Source organism: Tasmannia lanceolata, unplaced genomic scaffold (assembly GCF_043159265.1).
Source record: "Tasmannia lanceolata isolate RefF3 unplaced genomic scaffold, GAP_Taslan_0.1 ptg000011l, whole genome shotgun sequence".
In the NCBI taxonomy this organism is placed as follows: domain Eukaryota; kingdom Viridiplantae; phylum Streptophyta; class Magnoliopsida; order Canellales; family Winteraceae; genus Tasmannia; species Tasmannia lanceolata.
This window is the reverse complement of record NW_027518688.1, coordinates 13500855-13516834: the sequence shown is the minus strand read 5'-3', so window position 1 is coordinate 13516834 and position 15980 is coordinate 13500855. Positions and strand designations below refer to the sequence as shown.

At 41.9% G+C, this 15980-nt stretch overlaps 1 protein-coding gene across 1 annotated transcript in view; it reads right to left on the bottom strand.

Annotated features, from left to right (window-relative positions):
* Positions 1-499: 499 nt before the first annotated feature.
* The window catches only part of LOC143886448 (5'-methylthioadenosine/S-adenosylhomocysteine nucleosidase-like), a 59706-nt gene continuing 44225 nt past the window's right edge, over positions 500-15980 (bottom strand). The window contains exon 8 of the mRNA XM_077390415.1: positions 500-852. Within this exon, the coding sequence (XP_077246530.1) occupies positions 655-852 (198 nt within the window). The 3' untranslated portion in view covers positions 500-654. The remainder of the gene's footprint in view (positions 853-15980) is intronic.

Here is a 15980-nt window from a genome sequence, read left to right as displayed (position 1 = left end):
ACTTCAACCTTATGTCCACTTGGAGACATCGATTTATCATGGAAAAAAAAAATCATAGTCCAAGCCGACCCACCTAAAATCTTTACTGAACTATGACCGGCCATCATATTAGCAAATAAACGTATTCCTGAGCTTAATGCGCGAAAACAATGAGGGATTAGCTCAAGGAGTACTAAAAAAGGTGCTAACGGCAGTGGGACAATATACCCTAAATGTAAATGTAGAGGTACACCAAATCACTTATAATGTCTCTTCACATCATGACGGCTGATAAGAGAATGGTAGATCTCGCCCAACAAAAAATCAGATAGAGAGAGACTATCTAAGGACATATGGAAGTAAAAACTGAACAGCTTGAAGCTCTTAACAACACTATCAGAGAGGATTCTTGAGAAAAATGTTTTAGCTTGAAATCCATAGATGGCTTTTGCAAGGTAGTATTTGGTCCCCTCAAAAGCTTCAATTGGAAACACCCACAGATTTACTTATACACCCATAATAGCAAAAGCCATCATCATAGGATTGAAAAATAGACATTGACAAAGGGGCTCTTATCTTTCAAACAACAAGATATAATCTAATTCACACAGGGAAACCCAAAGTTTGGCTCCCTTCACTGAATAAGAGCAAAATAATACAGCAGACAGGAAATGCTCAAAGTTGAGAGAGGCACTTGCCATTGATGAAATCCACGACTTGGGTGACTGCCTGATCAAGTGCGGCAGTTACTGCCACCAAATTCTGTAAGAACTCCTCTGCGGTTGGCTTATCACCATCAACGATATCAGTCACGGCTTTGACAAAAATTGAAGGGACCGATAAAAGATCTGCCACATACGCCACAGCAGCTCCCTGATATGAACAACACAATGTTGGTTAGAATCTCGGACCGGTGGCATTTTTTTTTTTTTTTTTAATGGTGGAAATTTTCATTAAATAAAAGGAACAACGAGATGCTCCACTCCAATAAAAGAGAACAAGGAGAGAGAACAGTACAAAAGGAGAGAAAAAGAAAATATAATGAGAAAAGTAAGAAGTCTATGAAGGGGGCATAAAATTATTAAACATCTCTAGACCCAATCTTCTAACCCCTTCCCGCGTTAATCCGTCGGACCGGTGGCAAGTTGGCAAAAGTTGATTTGTTTTTTAATTGTAAAAAAAGGAACACGTGGACGTAAACAAAGTTTTACATTCACCTAGAGTCAGTAATGGCGATGTACAGATATGGTATGGGTAGGCTATTTTACTTTTTTTTAATAGGTTCATTGAAGAAGTTCTATTTTACTTATCGCTCCTACAACAACAGTGATGGCATGACAAGTGACAGTGAGGTAGATTAGCTTCCCAACTAGGCATTTGTTCCTCTTTGGATCTGCAAATTGAACACCATTACATAATACTTTCGGACTAGTTGAATATAGAGATCCATAATTCATCTCTATATTCGACGATTGTCAAGCTTATGCCATCTTTTTTTCTTGCAACTATTATGACTAGAAAATAACAAAGTTGTCCGAGGTTTTGAGTCTGAAAATGTTGCTTAAGATTCCTTTTCGCTCCATCTACCCCAACTTTGTCGCTGCTAGAGACGATAATATAATAAGCATATACAATTAGTACAATTATACCTGATGTTCTATGCTAAACAAAGGATAAATAATCGGCATGACTTCGGCAAAATACTAGGGATTCAACTATTGCTGAACTAATCAAACTAGGCCCTAGGAGATTGTTTAGGCCCATAAATAGTTTTCTGCAACTTACATGCCATATCACACTCTACCGAAATAGTTCCCCGCAATTTACATATCATACCACACTCCCCCTGGGCAAGAGACCCTATTTGTTGCTTCATGTATACTTCCTCGTTATGTTCCCCATACTAAAAGGCATTTTTGACCTCAAGTTGAAACAATGTCCAACCACAGTGGACAATAACAAAAAGGAGAACATGATTAAGCCTTGCCATTGGAGAGAGTTTCAAAATAATCCACATTGGATGTTTGAGTATAGCCCTTGGCCCTGTTCGTTTGGGATTGTGGCAGCCGATTGTCGTAGCCTATTGTGATTATTGGACTGAAAAATACATTAATTTTAAGTCCAATAATCACAATTGGCTGCCACAATCAGCTGCCACGATCTCAAACGAACAAGGCCCTTGGCAACCAGTCTAGCCTTCAGCCTTTCAATGCAGACATCAAGGTCGTATTTGATAGAAAACACCCTCTAACAACTAACTACATCCTTTCCATTGGGTAAAGTAGAACGTGTCCAAGTATTACAGAAAAAAGGCACACATTTTTTCATCCATAGCCGCCTTCTTCCACCACAGTTGAATGAGGGCTTCCTGAAATGTGTTAGGAATGGAAACAACAGAAGGGGATAATGCAAAGCAACGATAGAAAGGAGAGAGGCAGCCAAACGAAGCAAACTGACCAATATGATATTGAGTACATGATCTTTTACCTTCATGGATAGCTACGGGAACCTGTAAGGCTATGCAAGGATTCAAGGTGGAGATAGGGTCCATAGGAAAATCTGTTTGTGCTACTTGTTTGGTAAATCTTGTATAAACAAGGAAATATTTCGTACATGGAGGAGAATCACCCAATAAAAAAGAGCATGGAACATATGGAATACGAGAATTAGTAGCACACATTAGAATATTTGAATCTAAGGAAGATCCAATATTAGAAAAAAATATGGCCAAGTGGTTTGTGCTCGAAAATTGGCCAAGTGGTTAGAAAGTTATGCCAGTTTTAGGGGACTGTGTCTGTGGGTTCCCAAAACAGTCAAAGTTAGTGAGTTCTGTTGAGAATGATCGTGTGATACACCTCACATAAGATGGGTATTTCTATCTTTTTATATATTCATATATATATATATATATATATATATATATATATATATATATATATATATATATATATATATATATTTATGCGTGAGAGGGGGATATACATCTCTCTGAACGCATTCTCCATCCCTTTTCTCGCCTATTCTCTCTTCTACTTTGATCTCCATTTAATGCAACATGGTATCAGAGCATAAGGTTGAAGATCAAAAGCATCCACCTTGAAGATTACTCCTTCACCAACCCTAACCCTAACCCTAACCAAAACCCATATCCATTCAAATCTGTCCTAACCCTAACAGTACCCTAACCCTAACCAAAAACCATATCCTATCTTGCGCATCTCCCTCTCCCTGATCATATCCATTCCAATCAACCCTAACCCTAACAGTACTCTAACCCAAACCAAAACCCAAATCCTACCTTGAGCATATCCCTAACCCTAGCTGTTCACACTACGAAACCCAAAACCCATACCTTTTCCATCCTAGACCTAGCCGACACACCTAAACCCTAAATCGCACTCCATACAACAGTTGCACATCGTATTTTCCCTTGTACCTTTTAGGTTGATTCCTTTATGACCTACATCAAGACTATTACCTCTTCCTCTTGTGTTGATGGCCCGGATGAAGATTATCATGGGTTCCCTATTGTTGGAATGCAGTTTATTTGTCATTATGATCTCTCTTTTAATGGGCCTTCTGATGGTCTTCAAGAATATAGATGGTTGCTGATTTTAGGTCGTATGTTGCTGATTTGTTGAGTGTATTTATGTCATTTAATGGTTATTGATTAATCGATTTGATCATAGATGCTGGTAACCCACTGTTGGTTGTTAATGGTGTTAGGTTGAATCGATTTGATGTTGTTTCTGTTGGTGGTTCAGTTGATGTTGTTGGTTGAGGTTGGTGGATCAGTTGATGTGGTTGGTTGATGTTGGTGGATCCGCGTGAGATAATTTAAGTTATTGTGTTGATTAGGTGAGTCGTTGGTGGATCATTGGTGTGTATTTGTGCCATTACCACTTATTGCAGTTCCTTGGTGTCGTGATTTCGTGTAGGTATTCACAACAACAATGACTACTCCCTCCACTTCATTTACTGTTTCTGGCCCATTCCCTGTCACTTCTATGACTTCCATTAAGCTTGATGGATCAAATTACCCTGCATGGAGTCAATCTGTTAAACTTTATCTTCGTGGCCAGGGCAAGTTGAGTTACATAACTTCGGATCCACCATCACCTAAGGACTCCACCAATGACAAGTGGAGCCAGGAGGATGCTCTTCTTCAGTCCCTGTTATGCCAGAGTCTGGACCCCAAGATTGCTAGTCATATGTTGTTGCTGGGGTCTTCAAAAGCTGTTTGGTTACGTGCAGAGGGTAAGCGATCTGTTTCTGAGTTCTACTCAGGAACCAACAATCTCACGGAGATTTGTGATGTTTATTCTAACCTTCTCAAGTCGAAGCGGGGCGAGCGATCTGTTTCTGAGTTCTACTCTGAGTTCATTGGTTTATGTCAGCAGCTTGACTCTTACTTGCCACCCTCTACAGATCCTGTTGTGCTGGCCAAACAGAAAGAGGAGTTACGTGTTGTTCAGTTTCTGGATGGCCTAGGAAGAGAGTTTCTTCCTATTCGACAAATGATAGTTGGTGAGGGCAGCTTACCATCTCTTGATGTGGTTTTCTCTTATGTTCAGCGAGCACTTCGAGTTGATGTTCCTGATGATTCTGTTGGTGAGCGATCTGCTCTAGTTGTTCAGTCTAGTTATAGCCACGGTACCTGTGGTGGTCGTGGTCGTGGTCGCCGTGGATCTGGTCGAGGTTTTGGTCGTGACTCAGGGGTAGACCGTGGTACTGGTGGTCGTGGATTCCGTTATTGTACACACTGTGGCATGGAGGGTCACACTGCCGATTTCTGTTATGATTTGCATCCAAAGTTACGGCCTCCACGGGCTGCACATTATGTTTCTGGGACTCCCACAGTGAGTTCAACTGTTGTCTCTTCCACGCCTGGTTCTTCTGACACACTGGTTGTTTCCTGTACAGAGTACGAGTCTCTACTGCCCCTACAGGAGAAAGGGAAACAACCCACTGACACTCTCGCGACGGAAGGTAGCAACCCATCTTGTTCTCTCCGTTGCTCCAGTTCATGGCTCATTGACTCTGGAGCCTCACATCATATGACTGGTAACAGTAGTCTTCTTAGTCCCTTTAAGCCTACTTCCACTTCTACATCAGTCACTTTGGCTAATGGGGCTAAGTGCCGTATCTCTGGTGTAGCGGACACATCTCTTAGTTCTCATTTGTCTATCTCATCTGTTTTATGTGTTCCTAGTTTCCCTTGTAATCTACATTCTGTTACTCAAATTACTCGTTGCCTTAACTGTTGTGTGAACTTCTTTCCCTCTTATTGTTCTTTTCAGGATCTTGCGACTGGGAGGAGGATTGGAACGGGCCATGAGGTAGATGGACTCTACTACTTTGACGGTGATACTCCGCCCACTGCGTTGCGCACTTTGGTTGATTCGTTCATGTGGCATTGTCGTCGTGGTCATCCCCCTCGTTTGCAGTATTCTTCAGTTGTGTCTAGTCCTGTTAGTCAGTTTCATTGTGAGTCCTGTTAGTATGGAAAACACCATCGTGTTTCCTTTCAGTCATGTTCAGTTAGTCGTGTCTCGAGTCCATTTGAGTTGGTGCATTCTGATATTTGGGGTCCATGTAGAACTCCTTCTATATTTGGATATCGATATGTTATTGTATTTGTGGATGATTATTCAAGGATGTCATGGTTATATACTTATATAGTTATATGTAATAAAAGATCGCTCAGAAGTTTTTTCTGTCTATCGTTCTTTTTATGCTGAGATTACTAACCAGTACTCCTATTCTCTTAAATGCTTGCGTACTGACAATGCATGTGAATATTTCTCTGTTAATAATGGATTTCAAGAGTTTCTATCTAGTCGTGGCATCATTCATCAGTCATCCTGTGCTCATACCTCTCAGCAAAATGGTGTTGCAGAGATGAAACTTAGGTATCTTGTAGACATGGCTAGGACTCTCCTTTATCAGATGCGTGTCCCAAAGTCATATTGGGCTTATGCCATTCTCACATCGTGCTTCTTGGTCAATCGTCTTCCATCATCAGTTCTCCATAATCGTTCACCATTTTTAGTTTTACATCCATCAGGGAATCCCTTTCCATTACTTCCGAGAGTATTTGGTTGCACATGCTTTGTTGATGATCTTACTCCTGGACTCGATAAGTTGGATCCCCTTGCTATCAAATGTGTTTTCTTAGGCTATTCTCGTACTCAGAAGGGCTATAGATGTTATAGTCCTCAACTTCGTCATGTCTATGTGTCCGTCGATGTTTCGTTCTTTGAGGATACCCCTTATTTTACTGAGTCTGTTCCTATAGCAGTTCCTATTTCTCAGGTTTCGCTGCCATTGCCCATTCCAGTTCCGTCTTTGTCACATGTGGAACAATCGAAGCCACTGCAGGTTTATTCTCGACGTTGTCAGCAGTCTTTACTGCCTTCATGTCCAGACAACACCTCATGCCCTCCAGCTCCCCCACAGCTTGCAGGACTCCCCACTGCTCCAGAGGTAATTGTTTCTCCTGATGAGGCTCCTATTTCATCTCGTACACGTTCTCGTTCTACACATCATCCCATTTCTGAAGTGGTTTCTTATGCTCATCTGTCACCTTCTTATAGTTCATTTCTATCATCTGTGTCCTCTGTTTTTGTTCCTCATTCTGTGGTAGATGTTAAGGCTCATCCAAGTTGGCGAGCAGCAATGGATGCAGAGATAGGTGCTATGGAGGCAAATCATACATGGCAGTTGGTCCCTCTTCCTCCAGGGCCCAGGTAGTAGGCTGTGAGTGAGTGTTTACAGTAAAATACCTACCAGATGAGACAGTAGAAAGATTGAAGGCTCGATTAGTTGCAAAGGGAGTATACACAGACTTATGACATTGATTACACGGAAACTTTTTCACCTGTGGCAAAAATCCCTTCAGTACGTGTTTTGATATCCCTTGCAGTGAACATGTCATGGCCTCTCTATCAGCTAGATGTCAAGAATGCCTTCCTGCATGGTGATTTGCAGGAAGAGGTATATATGGAGCAACCTCCTGGATATGTTGTTTAGGGGGAGATGAAGCATGCACTCTGCAAGTTAGAGAAGGCAATATATGGTCTTAAGCAATCCCCTCGTGCCTGGTTGGAAGATTCAGTGAGGCAGTGATACGATTTGGAATGAAACAATGTGTCGAAGACCATTCAGTGTTCAGCTCTCAGGGTAAAGATGGTAGGATCTTCCTAATTGTGTATGTTGATGATATCATAATTACAGGGAGTGACAGTGCAGCTATACAGAGACTGAAGGATTTTCTTCAGAAAGGATTCTATACCAAAGACCTTAGTCATCTACGATACTTTCTAGAGATAGAGGTAGCACATTCACGTAGAGGACTATTTTTATCACAAAGAAAGTACGCATTGGATATATTGGAAGAGACTAGTCTTCTAGGAGCAAAGTCAGCTAAGACACCCATGGACCCAAATATTAAGCTTTCACCTGATCAGGGGGAGTCACTAGAGGATCCAGGCAAATATAAACGTTTAGTTGGGAAGTTGATTTACCTCACGGTCACACGTCCAGATATTTCTTATGCAGTTAGCGTGGTTAGTCAGTATATGAGTGCACCACAGACACCCCACTGGTCGGCAGTTATCTAGATAGTGAAATATCTGAAGACAACTCCTGGTAAAGGTCTCCTCTCCAGAAAACATAGTCACATGAGGATTGAGGGATATTCAGATGCAGATTGGGCAGGATCTCCTGCATATAGGAGGTCTACAAATGGCTATTGTACTTTTGTTGGAGGCAACTTGGTGTCTTGGAAAAGCAAGAAACAAGAGGTATCAAGGTCAAGTGCAGAGTCAGAGTATAGAGCCATGGCATATACAAGCTGTGAGTTGATCTAGTTGAGGTCATTTATGTCAGAGATTGGTTTGCCCTACTTGTCACCTGCTTCGCTCCACTATGACAACAAGTCCGCCATGAATCCAGTGTTTCATGAGAGGACAAAACACATAGAGGTGGATTGTCATTTTATTCGTCATAGGATTCAAAAAGGGGAGTGTTGAGAATGATCGTGTGATGCACCTCACATAGGAGGGGTATTTCTGTCTTTTTATATATTCATATATATAAATATATATTTATGCGTGAAAGGGGGATATACATCTCTCTGAATGCATTCTCCATCCCTTTTCTCACCTATTCTCTCTTCTACTTTGATCTCTATTTAATGCAACAAGTTCCAATGCAATTAATGTTATGTAAGTCCCTAAGTTAGCTAGTGGAGAAGGTTGAACGAATTCTCTTTGGTTTTCTTTTATTTAAAGGGTTGGAAACCATCTTTTGAGGGGATTTTGCATGTTGATAAACTTATGTAATTGATGGAATATCAATTGGGTTGAGCATTGCTCCCATTTTGGTTCTTCTTCTCTTATAGTGTTCTTGAGTTCTAATTTCTTCTTCTTTCCCTCTTAAGCGTCCGCATTAGAATGCAGGAAGTTTATTGTATGATACCAAAACAAAACAATGAGATATCCTTTTGCATGTACATTATTTGATAGTACAGTACAAATATTATTCCAATATATACCTTATTTCTTTATGTAAAGGTTTGAACGCATGGACAAATTCAATACGTTCATTACCTAAAAACACCCAAGTTATCCGTGAGAAATCAACCACGAATATAATAAAATACTAAATCCCAAACAAATTAGACACAAGACAAGGACCTCAAACATAAAAACGGACTAATGAGAAAAGTACTAGACTCATTTTCTCAACAAGAGGATGAAAAAGAGATTGGTGGTGCTTTCCATGTTGCACGACTCACTCAAGAACAGAAATGGGGCAGGGAGAAGGAACCATATGCTGCAATGTTACCAAGGATGGATGCCCAAGACGAGAGTGCCATAGTAGAGATGAAAGCAGAAGACTGGATGAGTGAAGCGACCCATCTAGTTAGCTCAATCAATTACATTCATGCCCTCCACCAATCTTCTTCTTTGATTGTAAATACTGAAAGATACAATGAGTTGGAAAGATGATTACAGAACACTTAAAAGAATGAGTTGACTAACTGAAAGGAAGTTAAGAGGAAATTTTGGAATATATAAAACGAAGGAAAGAGAAATTTTGACTCTTCCGCCATGATTTTTTTCCTTGTATTCTCTTGCTCCAGATGTACTTTGACCACCTCGGTCTTCATCTTTTTTTGTTTTAATTCCATTGGCTATCATTTTAAAAAAAAAAAAAAGGAAAGAGAAAGAGAAAGGGAGGTAGCAAGATGGATCACTCCTTACCCAAAGTCTCTAGAATGAACACATCAACTACTGTAATGCAAGTACTAGATGCCGAATTAAAAACAAAGAAGAGAAAATACTACACTCATCAATTATGTGTGAGGAAGTCCCAAAATCAATGACCCATGAAGAAGAGGGTTGAGAAACTGAAAATGCAAATGTGCCTGCGAGCAAGAGTGACAGCATGCGTAGTGGAAGAAGGAAGTTGGAGAATTTTCTCGTACTCTTCTCGTGAAAGAACAATACCACTGTCCTCAGAGGTAGGCTATGTTGCATTATCAGTGGATTCTGAGTAATCTCCAACCGGTATTGGTTCCTGGCTAGCCCGCTCTGGTTTTCCAACACTTATCCACAATAAGATTTATTCACCAACAATGAACACATCTTCGAATACCTCTCCCTCTACCGCGGCCTCCCCCTGAATCTCAGTCCTTGCCGCGACCAGCATAGTCACACCCATAGCAATAATTAGTAGATACCAAAGCTGAAGATTCACTTGTTGTGGCATAATCCAATGAGGAAGATTGGTAAGTCACTCCAATATCTTGTAGGCGTGAATACACACTATGCATAGATAGAATGGTGTCACTGGCCAGAAGTAGTCATTTTACTGAGCGATAATTAGAATTCAGCCTAGACAAGAATTTAGCTAATTGGAACTCTTCAAGTTGCTTCCTTATAGCTCCAAGTTGGTAGAAAGAGGCAGATATATGTTGAGCTCTTCCCATATGCCATTAAGAGTACTACAATACTCACTCAAGGATTTTTTACCATGTTTCAGCATAAGAATATCTTCGTATAGTTGATAGATCCTGAAAATATTTTTATCTTGAAAATATTGCTCTTCTAAAGCCTCCCACACATACTTAGCAGTGCTACAAATAATAACCATAAAACTAATGGACGGATCCATACTATCGAATAGTCATGTCATAGTCAGATTGTTATCCTTCATTCATTCATCATAGTCTTAGGCCGTAGGAGGAGGATCAGATGTTAAAAATTTTAGCTACCCTTACCACGAATACAGATCAGTAAAGATTGAGCCAACACCAAATGATTTTGTCTGGTCCATTTAATAGAAGAGATTTGTTGGCCTACCAAGTCACCAAACTATTTAACACCAGATTTGGTATCTGCAGCGCTACCCATAACTGAGTAACCAAGATGATCTGAATCCAGATGTGATTGTGATCCCAAGAAGAAATAGTAACAGGTCAGATCACACGAATAGATCTTATGCGCAGAACAACATCCAGATTGGATATATACAGAAGGCATTTCAAATCTCAGAGATGCAGTCAAACCAGGAAATAAACGACGAGAACACCTTCCAGGAATAACACCAGAACTGACCCACACAAACATGCCACGATCAGTAAAAGACAACCACCAGTATGGAGGTTGTTGTCTTCCAAAGAGAAAGTGCAACATTTAATTCCAAACGGAACAAGTACAACAACTGACCATTGTGGACGTTGCACAGTAAAAAAGAGGGAATTTTGGGGTGTGCTCAGATCAGATCTGAAAATGAAACAGATCAGATCTGGTTTGAAGGAGAGAATGGGAAAGGAGAGAAAATAAATAAATAATCAGATGAAGTTGAAGTGGGACTGGTGTAGGGACTGTTCTGAAATGAAAATGGAGTTGCACTATCAGGACGGCATGTTTAAAATTTAGGAATGTAGCAGTTCAATGAGGGTCTGTAATCAAAGAGTTTAATGGATCAAACAATTGGATTTATTAGGGACTGGTCTGGGTAATAGGAGCAGGAATAGAAGGGTTCTTCAATCAATAACAGTGCAAGAAAGGGTTTGGATCGAGGGGTTTGAGGTATTGATCAATGACTGTTCGCAATAAAAGAGAAAAATGGGACATGGCTGTCGGCAGGATGTAGAGGTAGAGGACTAACAGAAAAAAGTACAGGCTAATGGAAGATATGGAGAGACCTCAGAAATGACTTTATTAGGTAACAAAAAAGGGGGACAAGATGTCCCACTATTACAGATCAATTCCCACCACCAAAGGATCCACCGATAACATAAAAATAGAGAAGACCAAGATCAAGAGGGGGAGTCAGAAGGATAGGGATGAATAATCCGGGGTTCTACAAGCCGAGCTCCTTCCTTGGCCAATGCATCCGTGGCAGAATTAGCTGATCGAAGCCTATGAGCTAACTGGGTTTGCAAAACCCGAATCAGGTCTCTAATTGCATCAATTGTTTGGTATAGGCGCCATGGTCCACCACTGCGGCTTGCCGCCCACGCAATAATGTTGGTCGAATCTCCCTCAACCATCAGGAGACCCATGCTGTTCGACAAAGACCATCGCAACCCGAAGAGTAAACTCTTAGCTTCGGCCTTGTTCACGTCGCATATGCCAGCGGGACCCGCATATGACATAAATACATAATAATTCGACCCTCTGAGTCACAGATTACCCCTCCAAATCCCGCAATGCCGGGTTTCCCAAGGAACAACCATCAAAATTCAACTTGAGCAACCCGAAAGGCAGAGAACAACCATCATGACAAGATTCCAGTTTCGCAAATGGTTTCCATGGAATACAGTAAACCCTTTTTTGCCTGAGTCCATGTGATCAATAGAGTTTTTACCTTCAGGGTGATGTGCTGCCACGTCCTCGAGTGGTTTTCAAAGATTCGATTGTTGCACACAATCCAAGTCTTCCAAGCCAAACAAATGGAATCGCCGACCATAGAGGTTGTCCCAGACACCCCGAGTACGCCCCTTTCCAATCCAAAATGATAGTGGAAATTCTTCTCTGGAATACCCATGACATACCAAACGTTCTTATTATTGACATCCAGATATTATGAGCATATGGGCACTGGATAAAAAGGCGGTCAACGGTTTCCTCTGCCTTGTGGCATAAAACGCACCAACTCGCAAATTGAGAACCTCTCCGCTTGAGCTTATCACAAGTATTGATTCCATTCAAAGTGATAGTCCAAATGAGAGCCGCAATTCTAGACGAAGCCACGGAGTTCCATAACCGTGCCCTTCTAGAGGGAGGAAGGTTATCTTCATTCATCTTTTTAAAAAAGGAGCGGACGGAAAACCCCCCTTCCGCGTCGGGAGTCCAGATCCATTCGTCCTCATGATTAGGGGATAAATATATATTTGAGAGCATGGCCATCAACCTACTGAAAGAAGTAATTTCCTCGTCCTTCAAATCCCTCCGCATTCGAATGTCCCAGATCAGATTTGCAAATCCATTCCCACAGAGAGTATACTCCACGATTGACGCCTCGGGGTTCGACGCGACCCTTAATAGCTTGGGGTAATCTTCCACGAGTGCGCGATCACCGCACTATAAATCTTTCCAAAATCTTACCGTGTTGCCAACTCTCACCTTAAATCTAATGGACTCCAAAAAGTTATCCTTTGCAGACCAAATCGATCTCCAAACTCTAGAACCCTTCCCCGCCGGCGAGCCGTTGCAATCCCAATCCCCCCAGTTACACCCGTATGTAGCCTTTATTAACTGTTGCCATAAGGCCTGCTTTTCCACACCAAACCTCCATAACCATTTGCCCAACAATGCTCTATTTCTCAATCGGATTTTGCCGATACCCAGGCCCCCCAACCTTCGAGCTTTGCATACCTTTTCCCACTTCAATAGATGTCTCAACCTCTTACCTTGATCCTTACCTTCTCACAAGAAGTCCCGTTGGATTTTTTCGATTCTCTGTGCAACTTTCGCCGGGATTTTGAATAGAGACATGAAATATACCAGCAAATTACTTAGGGACGTCTGTATGAGGGTAATCCTACCACCAAACGATAGATATTGTTTTTTCCAAGAGCCCAGTTTCCACTCAATCCGTTCGACGACAGAGTCCCACAACGATGCCTTCGGTACACCAAACCCCAACGGTAAGCCAAAATATTTGATTGGTAGTTGTACACTCATGCATCCCATGACCCTTGCGTACCCCGATATACGACTATATTCACAATTGATGCCCGCCACCACACTTTTGGAGAAGTTGATCTTCAATCCGGATATTAATTCAAACCACCAGAATATGCGCATGCAGTTATGGATCGGATCCGAACTATCCTCCAATAAAAAATAATATCATCCGTAAATTTTATTTTATTTTTTTAAATTGACAGATATATATTAAATTCATACGAAGATTACATAGTGGAGGGACAAGGAGTCCCTTAGTAAATACATCGTATGATGACCTAAGAGATAATTCCAGATCCCTGGAAGAACAAAAATCCAAAAACTTTTCCCATTCACGGGTGCCGCCGCTTCCAATTTCCGTTTTCAATGATAAGGTAAAAACTTCACTTCAAGCCCTTTCCCATCCAAATGTCGCTTCAAGCAGCTATGCTTTGTTAAAAAAACGCCTTTTCCCACTAATTCCACCTCTTACAGTAAGGAGACCCTCCTAAACCCAATAATCCTTTCAACTTAGCACTAATAATAATACTAAGATAGTCAGAGAAACTATTAACGCTCCCAAACCCCGAGAAGCAGCCTTACACCCAGCTTCCATCGGGCCAGAAGCAAGGGGGTTTCAAAAGCACCGAATCACCCCAGGGCGACACATGCCCTGGAGATAGATTGGGAAGTATTCAGATTATTAGGATCAAGGAAACAACTCCCAATATAGCTCTCTGAACCTCCAAGACCGGCTCTCTGCTACCACAAAGAGCAGGAAACAAAATCTCGAGACTTGAGAATCATGCTAGAAGGGCGCGCTCCGGTGACCCCTTTTTTGAGAATGCCCAGGGTCTTCTTTGGCTTTGGTTTCTGACCATCAGGACCTTTAGATTTAAATTGTCTAATTCGCTTTGATTCTTGATCAGAAAAAATCTCATCTGCCCGCACGCCCCATTTGGTGCTAATCAGATCCCGCTAATACAGATCCCAAGAGATTATCATCAATCCTTGAGGAATCCATAACCTTTGGAGCCTTGGGACCACCGCCCTTTTTCTTTGACGGGGATTTGAAATTTGAATTTGAATGGTAGGATCCCAAGGACCCAACGGTCTTCCTGCAGAGATTCCTCCACTCAGTCGATAACCCATTTCCCACCGTTGGGATCACCGGCGGCCTTCTACCATGAGATTGGCCCACAAGTGGGTCAGCCACTAGAGCCAGAATCGGCGGTATCAACGGACTCATCGGGTTCGAACTTGTCACTTTATGGGAGGCAGTGTTATACGAAACCGATTGGGGCTCATTCCTTTCTAAGGATTGGGGTATTTCAATTCCAATGGTGAAACAATCACCCAGTATCTGAATCTGTACAGAAGGGTGAGATAACTTCCATCTAGGGGTCAGGAATTTAGCCGACACAAAGCTCATACAATGATCAAGACTTCCTTTCATCCTTACTTCCAAAACCTGGCCAAAACTTTTTCCTAAAGCTTCCACCGTAGAAGTAGCCCAAGCATGTAACGGAATTCCGAAAAAATTAACCCAAATTTCTTCCACTCCCTGCGCAAAGTTCTTATGCCAAGCAGAAAGAGATAGCAGTTAACTTCCAAAATGCCTCAAGGCCTTTTGCCAAAACCCTGGCAACCAAATCCGTGGAATCAAACATGAAAAGAACTTCATCCTTTGCTAGAACACAGGGTTTGGTGAGAGAAGGGATGTTCTAAAAGCTTTTAGCCTATTTCCAAAGTTCATCCAAGGTCCCATTGCTGTCCCTTCTCCTACCAATCAGACGCACCTTTAAAATGTCAATTCGCATTCCATCTCCTTCCCTGAAATGGATAAAGTCGAGGTCCCTTCCTCAACAGATGTCAGGATCTCCCCGGAATCAGGTCACCACTTACTCTCATCCTCAACAGTAGTCGAAGGCTTCTGTGGCCGGTAGACAGGAGTCAATACTTAAAGATGAGCAATTATTTGTTTGCTTTGGTGGCGCCACTGGCATTGATTCCGCCATCTAAAGTTAAGGTCGTCACAGGTTGAGCAAAGCCAATCCCCAGGCCACCCCTCCGATGTTGCCCATTTAGCTGTCTTCCCCATTCTCAAAGAATTGTAGTTTGACATTTTATTTCCCTTTGCCTTCTCATAGACTGGCATCTTCCTTGCAGTTGAGACCTAAGAGAGCTGCCCCAGAAATTTGGTACCAGAGCACGGATGCAAGCGCTAAATTTTCTTCTCCGATTGAGATCTATATGGTGCCTCTCCGATACAAGCCCTAAATTACCTCAATCTTGTTCTCCAACAAGGGAATCTTCCACATGCTCCTCTCCTTCTTGTTGCAATATGAAAGCATACTTTAAGAAGATGTGATATCGAATCTGCATTACGGCACCGTTTCAATCCCTTGATATAGCCTCTCTGCTCGGCTCTAGATATAAGAAGGCTTAAAGCCTCAACTACCAAGCTAAAGAGATATGGGGACAGGGGATCCCCCTGTCTCAATCTGCGGGAAATCTGGAAGAATCCTGCAGGGGATCCATTAATCAGGATGGAGAAAGATGCCAAGGACACACACCCTCTCATCCATCTGCGCCAACGATCTCCGAATCCCATCCGCAATAGGACATAATCGAGAAAGTCCCACTCGACATGATCATAGGCCTTCTCCAAGTCCACCCGAACAATTACGCCACCTTTTCCCGCCCTTTTAATTGAGTCCAATACTTCATTTGCATTGAGTACCCCATCGAGGATCTGTCGGTTATTGACGAAAGCCCCCTGAAACTTCGATACAATTTCCCCCATGACAGTGGATA